This window comes from Urocitellus parryii, chromosome 5 (genome assembly GCF_045843805.1).
Source record: "Urocitellus parryii isolate mUroPar1 chromosome 5, mUroPar1.hap1, whole genome shotgun sequence".
NCBI classification, from domain to species: domain Eukaryota; kingdom Metazoa; phylum Chordata; class Mammalia; order Rodentia; family Sciuridae; genus Urocitellus; species Urocitellus parryii.
This window is the reverse complement of record NC_135535.1, coordinates 197,123,390-197,140,544: the sequence shown is the minus strand read 5'-3', so window position 1 is coordinate 197,140,544 and position 17,155 is coordinate 197,123,390. Positions and strand designations below refer to the sequence as shown.

Below are 17,155 nucleotides of genomic sequence, written 5' to 3'. Positions count from 1 at the left end.
ACAGTTGTTAGGAAGGAGGAAAAGAGGAAGTACTGGGGACTAAAATGGAGCAAATTGTATTTCATGCACATAAGATTATATCCAAATGAACCCCACTACTATATATAACTATAATGCCCTAATAATACATTTTTAAAAGAATTTAAAAGTGTTCACCAAAGCGGAAGACTATAAGATCAAGAAACTAAAATTAATTGTATATGCTCATATAAAACAAAAATTAAAAAATACAATTTTAAAAGATACAATTCAAACAACAAATGTTGAGAAATAGGTATACATCTAATAGACCATGTTCAAGGTACGAACACATGAAATTGAGTTCAATAGTATTAGTCATTATAGAAAAGAAGATTAAAACTACAACGTTCCACTTAACATACTCTAAAGTATGAATAAAAACAGAGAATAGTAAGCATTGATGAGGATGTACAAAAACTGAAACATACATAAATTGTTAGTGTAAATGAAAAACAGTACCTACAGGATGTACGATCAGCAGCTTCTTAAAGCATTAAACATAAGTTTGCCATACCATCTATCAATTATACTCCTAGAAAACTACTGAAAGAAAACAAAAACATAGGTCCACTGAAGAACATATGCATGTTTATAATGGCATTTTTATTAACAGTCAAAGCATAGAAATAATCACAATGTTCATCAACTTGTACATGGACCAAAAAAAGGCATTGTATATATATATATAATGCCATTCACTAATTTAAAAACTAAAATCAATATATTAACAAAGTAAAATTAAAACTCCTATGATCATTTAAATTAAACAAATACACATTTCCAATAAAAATGTTCACAAAGTAGGAATAGAAGGGAATCTCTTCAAACTGAAAAAGTCAGCTTGAAAAACAACCATGGGAGGAAAAGACTAACTCTAGATAGGGCAGAGGGGTTGGAGGGAAAGGGAGGGGGCATGGGTTATTAATGATGATGGAATGTGATGATCATTATTATCCAAAGTACAGGTATGAAGACATGAAATGGTGTGAATATACTTTGTATACAACCAGAGATATGAAAAATTGTGCCCTATATATGTAATAAAAATTATAATACATTCTGCTGTCATATATAAATAAAAAAGGTCCACCAACAACTAATAAAATATTTGGGGAAAAAGAAAAAAACCTTACATCAGACAAGAGTTCCAAATAAGAAAGAAAGAAACACACTGCCACTAGATGTAGAAGACCTTATTAGTATACAGAAATTCTAATAGAATCTATTAAAAAGGTATATAAACTAAAATGTGAGTTTAGCAACACTTTAGGATATGAAATCAATTATAAATACTAGAAAAAATCAGAAAAGAAATAGTTTAAAATACCACTAGCTATAACATCAAAATATAAAATATGTAGGAGAAAATCTGACAAAAAAATGGAAAGCCTAAAATATAGTGAAAACTATGAAAAGTTGCTGAGATAATTGAAAGAGTAATTAACAAAAATAAAAGACATATAGTGAGTCAAAAACTCATTGCAGTTAAAATATCAACTCCTCAAATTCATCTATAAATTCAGCTCAATCCCAGTCTAAATCCTAGCATGTTTTTTGTGAAAACTGACAAGCAGACTCTAAAATTCATATGCAAATGCAAATGAAATTTAATAGCCAAAATAAATGTGAAAAATAAGAACAAGGCAGGTACAGTGGCACATGCCTGTAATCCCAGCAACTCAGGAGGCTGAGAAAAGAGGATCTCTAATTCAAGCCTGGTCTCAGCAAATCTGGCAAAACTGTCAGCAAGTAAAATGACCCTTTCTCAAAATAAAACATATAAAAGACTGGGGATGTAACTCAATGCTAAGGCATCCCTAGGTACAACCCCCAGTACTTAAAGAAAGAAAAGAAAAGAAAGTTGAGTTGAGGGATAAATAGCACCTGATTTCAAGGCTTATTTAAAACTACATTAGCCTATAATCCCAGCACTTGGGAAGCTGCAGCAAGGGATGGCAAGTTCAAAGCCAACATCAGCAATTTAGCAAGGCTCTAAGCAACTAAGTGAGACTCTGTATCAAAATAAAAACTAAAAAGCTAGGGACATGGCTCAGTGGTTAGGCGCCAGTGGGTTCAATCCCTGGTACCAGACAAACAAACAAACAAAAACCTACACTAAAAGTGCCGTTGGTATAAAAAGTAGATTTATCCATGTAATATAATAGCACCCAGAAAGAGATCTACACATATACAAACAGCTGATGTCCTATAAAGATGCACAGGCAATCCAAGAATACCTCGGGACAGTCTTTAAACAAATTGACTTGAGCATGCTTAAACATTTAGATGCATAAATTGAGTGAAAAGAACTTCAACTCATCACTTATAATATATATTAACTCAAAATGACACATAAGCTTAAATGGAAAACTCTTAAATATGAAACTTCTAGGAGAAAACCCTTTGGAACCTTTGGTGAGATTTGACAAAATAACAAACTGGTAAGTAGAAGTTCATCTTAATTAAAAACTGTTCAAGAAAATACTTTTAATAGGATAAAAAGACAAACCAAAAACTAGAAAAAAAATTACAAATCACACTTTGATAAAGGTCTTGTATCTAGAATAAAGTATCCTGAAAACTCAACAATATAAAAATAAAAGTCCATTAAAAAATTTAACAATGTATTTAATAGGATACTCCATCAAATAAAATATGCACATGACAAAGGATCACATGAAAAAAAAGATGCTTAACATCATTAGTCATTAGGGAAATAGAATCTAAAATGAAAATCAGGTATCTTTACACAATTATTACAATAGTTAAATTGTAAAAGGCTAACTGTACATAGGGTTAGAGATGTAGAAGGACCAAAACTCTCCTCTACTGCTTAAGGAAATGTAAAATGGTACAACCATATGGGAAACTGTTTGGCTGGATCATTACCAAATGAAAATATCTATTGGCACAAAATCAGCACTGTTTTTGATAATTACCAAAATTATTCCCTAAAAAACTATCATAAAAAACTATTTCTTCAAAAATTAATCATAATGAAAAAGATTGCACTAAAATTACCTGAGTTTTCTTAAGTCTTATATTTTGTTCCATGTTCAAAATAAGATCTATTGTTACTTTACAATTCAGAGTAGGAAAAAAATGCCCCAAATACAATTAAGAGAATTTAAAAATATATATTATCTTTCTTAACAATACATATGGAATTTTGTTGGAAAACCTAAGAAATAGAAATTCTGAGATAATAAATGAAAATTATAGTTATCAAAGATTATTTTATTATATGAAACCAATAATGCCAACCAATTATTTAAAATGAAAAAAATAAAATACTTACAATAACATGTTCCCCTAAGTGGATTACCAACATAGCGATTTTCAGAGTCACATCTGTAAAAACAAAAACTTATTTACTATTAAAAATGTAATTCAAAGCCTCATGCTTTTCTTTATTTAAAAAAATTAACTTTATGTTAAACATCTTAAAAACTAAATTGCTAGGTAAAATTTTAAAAACAAGGTCTCACTAAAGTATAAGGGAGACCAATAGCATAGAGATTCAAAGGGGAGGGAGGACAGCAGAGCATGGGGAAGCACTGAGTAATGAAATCTACCAAGTTACTCTATGTCCCTGTGTGACCACACTACAATAACTCCTGTTTATATATAAACAACCATATGTACTAATTAAAATAATAATAATAATAATAGTAATAATAATAATAATACAAGGAAGATCAATAGAGTACAGCAAGTGGATCATAGGGAGGGAGGACAAAAGGGAAAGGGCAAGTCCTGGGAAATGAGACTGATCAAAGTACACTATGTGCATGTATGATTATGGCATAATGAATCCCAATGTTATGTATAACTATAATGCAACAGTAAAAAAGAATTACAAAAGAAATGAGTCTTCAAAGACTTATTTGTAAAGACGTTTGTGAATGGAATGAAAGAAAACTACATGGAGAGAAAGAAACATACTTAGGAGAAATATAAAATATCAAAAATATGGGACATGATTATGAGTTTGGCATATGTATCATTCCTTAATAATATAAGGAGAAGAAGTTGAAAGTCTGGATGAAGACATAGAGATATTTTTAGGTAGAAGAAAACATTGAGGAAATTCATAAATCTGTATATTCATCTTGTGATATTTTTGAAATTAACATATTTTCCCACAGTTTCTATGAAAATTAATCTGCATTTTAAAAATATCTTCTCAGTTGTGTTGGGAAGTTTTCTCTAAAAAACAAAAATCCCCCCAAAAGTAGACTAATATGGGTTAAACTCAGAAGCTCAAACTATTGGTTCATGTAAGGAAATTATTAAAAAAGAAAAAAAGAGCATTCAAACTCATGAACTCCAAGTTAAATACATCAAAACTATGGTTAACAACAGCAGTGGGAGAAAAGCATGGTTTTCAAAATTATTGAAATATACAGTCTCCATTCCATTTCCAGAATAAAATTAAAATGACAATTTATACTTAATAGGGTATAAATTTTATACTTATAGCTTCATTTGCATAATATTATTTCTTGAAATATTTTCTACAATAAATATTATGAAATATATACAGCAGGGTAAATTAATGCAGTGACTTAATATTTAAATTAAATTAAGTTTAAAATTTAAAGAGGTAAGACAGCTTCAAAAAAGTCTTTGGTTTTAGGAGATCTCATTAGTACAGAAAAATATTTTAATATAAATATTTTAATTCATGAAGAAGCAAATATTGGGAGATAATTGGTAAAATAATCACATAACATTCTCACTGTATTTTTAGTGGTGTGTCTCCTAATTATTATACCATCCAAAAAGATGAACAGTAAAGCTTTTCCAAAGATTAAAGTAATAATGTTAATAATTAAAATAAAAATTTGATAGCTTTCTATACCTCTAGCTCTTTGAAACAAAGAAACATTGGGTATTAGATTGTCTGTGCTTTCTCCAAAGATTAATTTTTAAGTTGTAGATATATAAGATATATAACAGCATTCTAACTTAAGAAAATAATCGTTATTGCTAGGTCAAGCACTTCATAATCTACACTATTCCTATGCCATTGCTAAATTCTTCAGGCTTACCTCCTTAAATCCCATCACTTCACACCAAGGCTACACATACACTGAAGGGCTAATTTACATATGACTTTATAGATAATGTGACTTGTCATAAACAGCATCACAATTCTACAGTTACAATGGGAAATATTCAGCATAATATTCCCTGCATATCCTACATGCCCAAATAAACTTCAAAATTTCACAGCAATCTAAAAATTATAACTCTCACAAATGACAACAGATTTCAAGTAATTTTTAATTGATTATATATTGCATTTAAGAATTTCAGGATATGAACGTATTTCTCCAATATATGGCAGTAATAATTTTCTTCTTTGTTAATAACATTTAGTATATTCAAATTACAAAATTTTATAATGAGCTGAAAATTAATGTAAAAATATTTACTCTAAACACAATACAAGTTTTACAAAGAAATGGCTATTTTTTCTTTCCAAATCACAAATTTTCTCAGAAGGAGGAAATTACAGAATCTTGCCTAGGAAGTAAAACTTAATCTTTCACTAGTCAAACTCAGAATTTTATCAGAAATAAGAAACCAACACCACATTTTTGAGTATTAAATGGAAAGGGTTAGAGAATTTTTAAAGTTGTCCAACATAAAAATTACATTCTATTTTTAAAGTTTTTATAAATGCAAATTAGAAACATCTTATCTAAAATGCTTTGTATTAACCAATGATTATCATGAGAATTTTCACTGTATTAAAAGTATTTTTAAATATATGAATTGAAACAGCAACCTTTGATAGTTTAATTTTATGTATTAAATGAATTATAGTCTCCTGCAAATAGCCAATAAGATAGATAGTTCCACAGGAAACATAAAAATGAGATTTTAGACAAACAGCTTAAAAAATACAAAAGTGCATGCAAAAATAGAAAGACATTCTTTATTCTTCATTAGGATAGATCAACATCATGATAGCAATTAAATTCAAAGATAATTTTAATTCAACTTAATTGAATTAAAGAACTGCAATGAGATTTCAGAGGAGCTAAAAAAGTTTATCTAGTTACTCACCTGAAAAAATAAACATATAAGAGTAGCCAGGAAAAATAAATGAAAAAGAAAAACAGCTTTAAAGGGAGCTAAATTAAGATATTAAAGTATACTCAAAGTCTCTATCATTAAATAGTACTGCATTTAATATTAGCACATCAATAGACCAAAAGTATACAACGGAAATTCCAGAAACAGACTCAACTATCATATATTGAACACTCAGTATATGATAAATAGTGCCTTAAATTACTGGGGTAAGATGGCCTTTTCGATAAATAATGCTAAGACAACTGGATAGCCATTTGGAAAAATGTAAAAATTACATCTAATTTTAACATCTTACACAAAAATCAAACTCCAAATGGATGAGAAATTTGAAAGTAAAAAAAATAAAACTTTATAGATACATGAGAAGAAAATTTGGGTGAATTACACTATAACTTTAAAAATTATATAAATTTAAAAATTTCAGAGATTAGACTGTTGACTCATTTGTTTGGACTTAAGCTTAAGTAGCTCCCTGAATGGGCAATTTTAAAAAGGCTAAGAAATATGAGTACATTTAAAAAAGTTTGCATAGCAAAAGAATATGTCACTAAAAAAGTTAAAAAATTATGACAAATTGAGAGCAAAATATTTGCATATATGTCAGAGAAAAAGAAATAATCTCTAATTTACAAAGAACTCTTTAAATATAATGGAGGAAACTAACATACAGAAAATTTTGCAAAAGACATGAATGCACAATAGACAAAAAGTGACATAAAAATAGCTCTTAAACATATAAAAAATGCTCAACTTCAAAAATGTACTTGCTGTTAAAATTATACCAACAGGCCCATTCTTTCCTACAAGATTGAAAAATGTTTTCAAAAGCATACTCTGCTACAAATCTGTGAATAAAGAAGCCCACCCATATTTGTCTTCTGGAAAAATAAAATGGAAAAAAAAATTCACTATGGAGGGGAATTTGGCAATACCTGACAAAATTATATATGTATTTATTCTTTGACCCAATAATCTCACTTAATGGAATTTACTCTGAAGATAAACCACCAACATTATAAATAAACACACACACACAAACATAAACACCCAAATATTCAGTGTAGCATCATTTTGATTACAAAATATTAGAAAATACCTAAATTTACAGGCATATGAGATTTATTAAACTATATACATGCATACCATGTTTACTTCTTTAAATGAAATAAAATCAAAGAATTATGAAGATCTTTATGATCTGATATTGACTGAGTTCCAGAAGATATTTTAAAGTAGATATAAAAAGTAAAATTCAAAAGAGTATCTATAATATATCTATAATATTTTCATTTGAGAAAGAAGAAAAAATCTAAATATATAATGTTATGGTTTGGATATGAGGTGTCCCTCAAAAGATCCTGTGCTAATGCAGGATGGATTGGAGGTAAAATGGTTTAGATTATGAGAGCTATAATCTAATCAGCCCTTCCTCGTTTGAAAGGACTAAGTGATAACTATAGGCAGGTGGGTGTAGCTGGGGAGAAAGGTCACTGGGACATGCCCTAGAAGGTACACCACGTGGCCCCTTCCCCTCTTTCTCTGTGCCCTGAACCCCATTCAGCAAGCTACTTAAGCTTAAGTCCAAACAAATGAGTCAACAGTCTAATCTCTGAAATCATGAGGCCCACATAAACTTTGCCTCCCCTAAGTTGTTCTTGTAAGAAATTTTGGTCACAGTGATGAAAAGTTCACTAAAATACCTACTAAATAATGTGAAAAATTAAATTAAATCAGACCTTGCAGCACACACCTGTAATCCCAGCAACTCAGGAGGCTGAGGAAGAAGGATCACAAGTGCAAGGCCAGCCTCAGCAATTTAGAAACACCCTATCTCAAAGTAAGAAATAAAAAGGATTTAGGGATGTAGCTCAGTAGTAAAGGATCCCTGTATTCAATCACAAGTACAAAAAAAAGTTTATTAAAAAGTATAATAATGTGAATATTGATACCCCACATCCAAGACAATTTATTATTAAAAAATTGAAATCCAGGCATAAAAGTATGATAATACCTCCAGTAGTACAAGAAGTGTAAATGCTAAAATTATAAGGCTGTTTGTGATATTTCCAATAATTGTTAACTTGAAGTAACTAGATAATCTGAGACAAACTTAAAAAAAAAATTTTAATGTTTACAAACACTGAGGAGCAAGAAAGTAAAGAACTATTATACCAGGATGTAAATCCCAGAGTATTGAGTCTTTTGGAGACTTGGAGACTCAATAATCCAAGGGCTCATAATCGGGAGTCAAGGTTGAGAACAGTTATTTCAGAAAGAAAGAAAAGGAAGGAAGGAAGGAAGGAAGGAAGGAAGGAAGGAAGGAAGGAAGGAAGGAAGGAAGGAAGGAAGGAAGGAAGGAAGGAACGGACGGAGGGAGGGAGGGAGGGAGGGAGGGAGGGAGGAAGGACTAGAGTCTAGGCCAACCAAAGGTCTGTGAGCTAGCTAAATACTTCTCTTTTGGGGTTAGAAGCTCCGAAATATAGTCATGGAAGGTCTTCCAGATCCTGTACATCTATATTGAACCATACTCATCTCTGAAAATGATGAAAATACTACTGCCCCTAGGCACATAGAAGAATTAAATTCTCTTTTTTAAAATGATTTCATCCTAGGTATCAGGCCACCTATGAATAGATTTGCAAATATAATATCTGATACAAAATAAGAAATAGCTAGGCGCTGGGCTGGGGTTGTGGCTCAGCAGAAGAGTGCTCACCGAGCACATTCGAGGACCTGGGTTGGATCCTCAGCACCACATAAAAATAAATAAATTAAAGGTATTGTGTCCAACTACAATTAAAAATATTTTTTTTAATGGCTAGGCGCAATAGTACACATCTGTAATCCTGGTTGCTTGGGAGGCTGAGTCAGGAGGATTAAGATTTCAAGGTCAGCCCCAGCAGCTTAGAGGGGCCCTAAGCAACTCAACAAGACCCTGCCTCTAAATAAAATATTTTAAAACGGGCTGGTGATGTGTCTTAATGATTGAGCATCCCTGGGTTCAATCCGTGGTAAAACAAAAATTTAAAATGACCAATCGTGAAAACAGATAAAGAATCAAAAACACAAACCATCAGAAACAAAGGATGATAGAAAAAGAGCCAGGAGAATTCAGATGGTATCAAGGAGAAGGTATAGACCTTCAAAGAACAATACTTATTATACTTAAGGACATAGCAGGCAAGATTCAGACTCTGCCTTAAAAATTGAGAACTATAAAAGACACTTAGGGATTATAACAAATAAGATTAAGAATTTAGTATGAAAAAGTAGAAGTAAAAAAACACAATGAAAATGCAAGAAAAATAAAAATTATCCCGAATAGATGAGATTCACAGTGAATTAGACAAAGTAGAAACGGGAAAGATGAACTGAGAAGAGGTGAGGAATGTATTAAAAAGTATAAGAGATATAAAAAATATGGTACCAGTGAAGTTGAGAGAGAAATGGAGAAGAAGCAATGTTAAAAGAGTAAGAGTTGAACTTTCTGAATCTCTGCAAACTGATAAATAAGAATAAAAATAACTACATACATCATGGCAAACAAAAGCAAATAAGTTAGAAGGTAAAAGAGATACAAGAAGAAACTGAACTCTACATATTATATATCTTTTAAGAAAACTGAACAATTAAAATATTTCAAATACACACAAAAAAATCCAGTCAATTGTCTACCTTGATGAACAACTTGATTATGGGAAAAACATGTAGTTTTTAAAGAGAATCTTTAAAAAGCCCCTAACAATGTGTAACACAGGGATGTATGAGATTATTTTAAAATTAAGAACCTGTCAATGACATATGACATAAGAAAATCCAAATTACAAAGTGATGTTTAATACACTTAAAACCAACAAAAGATGTGTATCCATAATATTAAAATAAATTACTACAAATAATTTTTAAAAAATAGAATCCAGTGGAAATAAAAATCACAAAAAACTTGAAAGACTACAACTTCATAAAGAGAGAGTTCAATTGATGATAATTTAAAAACATGTACTATTTTAAGGATTAAACACGTTAAGCTTTCAAGAACAAAAGAACTTCTTTAAATAACATAATTACATATCCATCAGAAATGTTAAACTGTTTTGAACATCGAATATAAGTAAGATTGTAGAACATCAAGAAAACTCATGAAGCCCTGTGAACAACAGTACATTTTGTATAATCACTTCACATGAGATAAAAATATGGATATCAACAACACATAAATGTATAAACTTGTGAACCTGAAGACATATACATGAATGTTTATAAAACATCAATGGTAATGATTAAAACAGAAAAGCAAAACTTGTAATTCCACATAGGAAAACAGAAGAATAAATGAATGAGGTATCTTACAATGATTTATCCTACAATATTGAAAAGGATCAAATTTCAGAATTGTGGGTTCAGTTACATGGGATGACTCCCAAAACATCATGTAAAATAAAGGATACTAGTAATTAAAAATAAATCTATATTGCATTTTGCATCTTTTTATGCATACAAAAGAGACTAATGAATTTAAGCATAGAAAAGCTCATTGATGTGATTCCATATTACATTTAAGAAACCTTGTCAAGTTTTAGTGTAATATCAAAGAATAGCCATAATTACCTAAAAAAAAAAAAGTTGTTAAAAAAAAAACTTCCTTTTCCACCAATCATCCGCATGAGACCAGATACTTTTACTTATTTCAACCAACTTAATGTATCATAAACAGACTGAATGCAAAAGCAGGTATGAGAATACAGCTATCTTCTATTCAAAAGTCAGATGTTAAAGATATTTGTAAAACAATATCATTTGTTTATGTTTTGTTTGATACAATACTTATTTTTCAATTAACATGCAAAATTTATGTTAACAGATAATATATTTGTAATTGTTTCATATTATTTAATAAATGATTATTTTTAAATGTCTCATTTTGTTTTTAATACAATCAATATTGCCTAATGTAATTTACATATACAAAAGCTCTTTCAGATATGGACCCACAATAATTTTTAAGAGTATAAATGGACCTCAAGACCAAAAACCAAAGTCTTCTTGAGGAAGACTGACCTCTGGGATTCACTCAACTAGGGTCAGTCCAGATATTAATTGGTCAGCTTGGGGCTCCACTATCATGTGGGAAATGCAAATTTGTACTCCACATCAGTATGTGACTCTGGTGTGGCATGTAAATTCTCCAGGTAGCTTTCTTACACAGAACTCTGAGGAGAGAAATTCTGATTCTTCAGGATTACGTCTACTGCTTACATTCAGGGAATAGGTAGGGACTCAAGTATTCTGTATTTAGAAAGAGGTCTTGGTTCCAGCTTTGCACCTTACTTGAGTATAAAAACAATCATATTTCTGCAATATAACACAGCTACCCAGCATAGATTCAGAAGTCTCTCACTTGGCTTTAACTCACATTTTTGTTTCTGGTCATTAGGGATAACTTCATTTCTTTCTTTATCTCAAACTCAGCTATATATCTTCTCAGTTTTAATACTCAACTTTACCAATCATTTCTAGTATCTTTGGAGTGGACAGAGTCCATACTAGCTGTTGTCATGTAATTTACCTGCTATTTTCTGTACATGTGCACAGACAATATTGCACAAAATGAGGATATTATATCCTAGAGGATAAATACATATATTTTGACAATTGCACAAAATGAGGATATTGTATCCTAGAGGATAAATACATATATTTTGGTACAAATGGGACATTAACAAAACCAGTCCCATTTATAAAAACTAAAAACAATGTTACTACCAAAAAGTACAATGTACTCTACATTCCCTGGCTGAAATGTATAACAACAGAACATCCTAAAAAAATAATAGCTTAATGTCTTTGAAGTTAACAAAATTCTTTATATGAAAACTAGTAAAAAATGAAACCAACTGGGCATGGTGGTGCATGCCTATAATCCCAGCAACTCCAGAGGCTGAGGCAGGAGGATCACAAGTTCAAAACAAGCCTCAGCAAAAGCAAGGCACTAAGCAAGCACTCAGTGATACCCTGTCTTTAAATAAAATACAAAATAGGGCTGAGGATGTAGATCAGTGGTCGAGTGCCCCTGAGTTCAATTGCCAGTCTCCCCGGCACCCTCACCCAAAAAAAAGAAACCAAAATTGAAACTACTGATAAAGCATTTTTCATATATAAAAACAAACTAAAATGAATATAATTAGCATAGTTTGAACACAAGCCTCTATTGAATCAAGTCAAAATATATATAATACAGTATTTCTAGAATATGCAGTTTTAAGAATTTTCCTATACAAAGAAAATTTAATTTTCATTAGCTAAATATTAAATATTGGTACTTTAATATTTAGAATTTAAAATAATAGTATAAAGCTCACTAATGAGTACACACAAGTTTCCAAATTGACAATACAAAGCATAAGAACAATTTTTCAGTGTGAAAATAGTGCCTCAACTTTCATTTGTAAATTATCCTTAGTAGAAAAGTGATAATATTTAATAAATAAAAAATAACCTTATAAAATAGGTAAAGGGCATTCATTGTTTTTATAAAAGAAACTGAAGTGGATGTTCACTCCAACACTAATTAGGTTGTAACCTTAGACAAACAAACTTTTGCAAGCTTCAATTTCCTTTATAATAAAATGGGGATTAAAAATGGAACCTACTTCACAGAATTTATTCTTTTAATAAGAATTAAAAGAATTCTTATTAAAAGAGACAGATGTTTAACATGTCTCAATGTTGGTTTGCTTGATGATGATGATAATGGTGGAACAAAGGAAAAAATAAATAAAAATAAAGAGAAGATACCATGTTTGCAGCTGCCAAATATCAAAGCAAGACCAAAAAAAAGAAAATTATTTCAGAAAGAGATTACACAGAAATGTTTTCGATCATTTATCATTTTCCCCTAGATGTTAAAATGCTCAACTATACAAAAACAGCCACTGCACTGGAGCCACCAGAATGAATCAAATTGACATAGCAGCATATACCAGTGATTCATTTTGTAACACACATGCATTCCAAATGAGTCCATATTTTGATAAAACACCTACACATTTACCAGATATATTTTCTAAATTACAATGCTAAATCTTACTGTAATTTATTTCTTCATAGAAGTTTAAGGTAGAAGACACTAGGAGACTATTTATTTCATCTCCTGATATTTCAAGATAACTTTAAGTAATAAATATAGAAGACTAACCAAAATAAACTGTTTAAATGCATTCTCTTTCTTGGATATATATATATATATATATATATATATATATATATATATATATATATATATATCTGCTTCTTTTTACAATTGTTTTCATTTGTAATTATTATATCCTACATCTTACTTTGATATTATTTTCCTTATTGTTCTTCTTTTTTTAACTAACAATCCCAACAATTCTATGTGTACAAGGGCCTATTAATACCATCTAGGGTTAAGACCATCAAACTTTGTTACACCTGTTGTCAGGGTAATACTCAAGTGAAGATCATGGACTACTCTAGACTTCTAAAAATCAGCCTCCAGTGAGAACAGCTCTTTTAAAAGAGCTAGAAGATTCATGAAAGTTCTTAGAGAGGAATAGTGATCAGATAACAAATTAACCCTAAACACTCCACAGACAGTAAGTAGTTTCCCACTTGATGACTTAGTCATTAAAGATGACTAAAGAAGTTAAATTAAGTGCTAAGGAAGCAGAAATTTCTCATGGAAAGGTATACTAACTCCTGCAGCAACCAACCTTAAAAGAGTAATAGTTTAACACAATACAAGTTGCTGAAAACACTGTCCAGCTTGTGGTGAAGGTTGAGTTAGCGAAAAGAACTCAGGCTGTTTCAAACTATTCCAATTTCTCTTGGCCCTCATTTTCCTCTCTGTTGAACAACTGGGGAAACAAAGGCTATATGGCACACGAAGGAGCTTTTCGGAGAGGCAGAATTACAAGTGGTGAAAATTACTTCAGCCTATTGGCCGGAATCCAATAACATGATTTCTAATCCAACTCTAAGTATAGAAGTATAGAAGTCACAGTTGTACTTAGAAAGTGTTCACAATTAACAAATGAAATTCTCTCTGGAACAATTATGAAGGATGAGGTGTTAGCTACAGGAAGCCCGATGGTAAGCTAACACAAATTATACAAATTCAGAGAGACAAGTCTAAAATCCAAGGATTTTAAATTCAACAAGTCATACTATAAAAGAACTCAAACGTTTATCTGATATAGAAGTTTTGTACAAGTTGGATTTCTTAACACCAGGGTACCACTCTGGAGAATAGGAATGAGGAGCAACCAATATGGATTCATATTGAGCAAACTTAAACTGGCCCGTAGTTTTAGTAGTGTGCTTTCTGAACTGATATTTTGAGATCTGTAGCTTTTGATGCATTTTAGGCACTCACTGAATAAAGTGTGCAAAATAATATGAACATAGGAATTCCAAAGTATTTTATTTCTTAGACAACAAGGCCATTTGGCTCATCAGCAAAAATAAAGCATTAATCCTATCTGAAGTTGCAACTGAAATGCCTAAATCGATCCATAAAAATCTTAACAATACTTAATGTTACTATATGAAGACTGCTTCACCAGATGCTTATCCAATTGTGCTTATAAAACTAACAATCTATGTGCAAATTATGTGTTATAGAAAAAGGCAGGACATATAGCAAATGATTCTTCCTCTGTATTCTTATATAACAAATTAATATATATTAAGGCACAAAAATAAAAGAATTTCCTTTCCCACTATTCCCAGTATAGAAGGTTTTAAAAATGATAGGAGTAATTAGGAAAAATAAAAGTCCTGAGATGTATTCTTTTTTACACATAAGAAGTTACTGCTAAGTGCCAAAAAATTTCCAGAAAAGAAGGTACAAGGTTTACCTTTCTAAAATGAAAAGGACATTGGCATCATCTTCTATCTGCCCTCCTATTCTTCCACCCAAAACATACTTGATACAACACAGTAGAAAAATACACATAATAATCTTAGACACTGCTGGACTAAATGTAACTCAGAAAAAAGCTCAGGAAGAATCTCCTATGGCAATATTTCTCCAAGTGCATCGAGGATTATCATTTCACAATCACTTAGAGTATTTGTTAGTAAAACAGGATTGTGGTCCCATGGTTTCAGTCATCATATTCCAGAATATTCTTCTGCACACTGATTTTGAAAACCAATGTCTTAAGCCTAACATAAGTAGCTAAGAAGTGTGACATCAGTAAAAAAGGAAAGGAATGAGGAAGACAAAAGAGGAGTCAATCATAAATTAAGTTATTCAATTAAAAACCTGCTAAGCAATATTTCCATATATGTTAGGGAATCATTTTTGTAATTCCAGATGGGTTTTTAAAGCTTATATTCAGTTTACTGTGGATAAAAAGTAAATGGTTCTGGATCAAACCATCAATTTTGACAAATCTACCAACAAAATAGCTAACTATACCATCAATATATTTTTACCAGAAATTAACAAAATCCTCTAAGATCTCATATAAAAACAATGACATAATAAAAGGTTTTTAGTAGGTAGAGGACATACTCATTGATTAGATCACTGGTTCTCAACAGACATAAATGTTTGGGTAACAATTACTCCATAATGGTGGAATTCTAATAAATTTTACAGAAAGGACTGAAAAAGAGATGAGGAGTGGTAGACATCCTAAATGCACACGGTGATCCAACAAATCAAAAAAAGCGACACAAATTCTCCGTGATTTAAAATATCATGATAGGTGTTTAGGCAAAAATAAACCAAAAACCTTTATGATTTATTGTTTAAGCTATTTTCCATGTAAACACAAAGTAGTTTTGCATGTTTATAATATACGCTGAATTTTCTAAGAATACAACTATTATATACATAAAATCTATAACATAATTTTATTCAAGAAATAAATTCAAGAATTTAATCAAGAAATATTTATCTTTTCAAAAAATTCCATCACAAATAATTTGTTGTTCATAGTATGCACTATATACATTTTTGAGTATCTAATATATCCAAAAAAATTGAGACTTTTTTAAAAAGACTAAGAACCACATATTATTAAATCAATGACAACTTATGAATGGTACCAAATATCATGAAAAGGGGATTAAAATTATGTTATAGTATTCTTATCCTGTGTAAAAGACAAAACCCTTCAGGATATTGGCATAGGTGGGAGATGTTATAATACCCATCATATAAAATCTAGGTGGCAGATGTTACATACTAAAATTATTTATTTGAAGTTACCAATTGTTACTCAGTAGGGGACTCTGACAATGTTCCCAGAAGTCTACAACATAAGTTGATTGGCTTTTGTCAATATCTTTCCCAATCTAATCCCTATCTTTTAGAAATTAATAGTCTTCAAGATCTTTAAGTACTAGAAAGTAAAGGTATGTTTTAACATGTGGTAGGATTCCAGGACAGAAGATATATTTTCCAGGAACTTTCATCACAACCATGTCCATATCTGAAACTAGGGAATTATTTTGGCAACTGCACTTACAAATAAGATTCAGCTCACTTCTGAGAATATCCCTTTTTTCTCCATTTCAACAGTTTATTTGTGTCAGCATGAGATTCCTCATTCTGATCTACCATCTGAGTAGGTCCACAGTGAACAGAAGTAGTTCCAGGTCCTTCCTCCTCTTGACCTTTTTTACCTTAATGGCTCTTTCTCCCTAGGTCAGGAAGCCAATATGAAATATCTGCCAGTGCTACAATATCCATTCCATACTCAGGGAAAGGGAAAATGACTAGAGTGGACATCTAGACCCACTAGGCTCACTGAAAGAGTTTTGAACTATTACTCATTTATCCATATATCCCCTGGTCTCTATAAGCTCCCACTGTAACAAGAGGCTAGGACTAGACATTCTTTAAATGCAAACAGCACTCCATAAGTTTTAAGATAAATAATTGTGAAAATCCATAAAGTTCTAGAAACTGCTGGTCCATTTCCACTGAGATCTACTAATCTAATAAATTAATGTTTTGTTTGAACAAAGTAACGCTGGTGTAAATTAGATA

At 30.8% G+C, this 17,155-nt stretch overlaps 1 protein-coding gene across 1 annotated transcript in view; it reads right to left on the bottom strand.

Annotated features, from left to right (window-relative positions):
• Positions 1-17,155, bottom strand: part of Atrnl1 (attractin like 1) — a 694,860-nt gene that overhangs the window by 462,936 nt on the left and 214,769 nt on the right. The window contains exon 21 of the mRNA XM_026389193.2: positions 3,320-3,372. Coding sequence (XP_026244978.2) covers positions 3,320-3,372 — 53 coding nt within the window. The remainder of the gene's footprint in view (positions 1-3,319; positions 3,373-17,155) is intronic.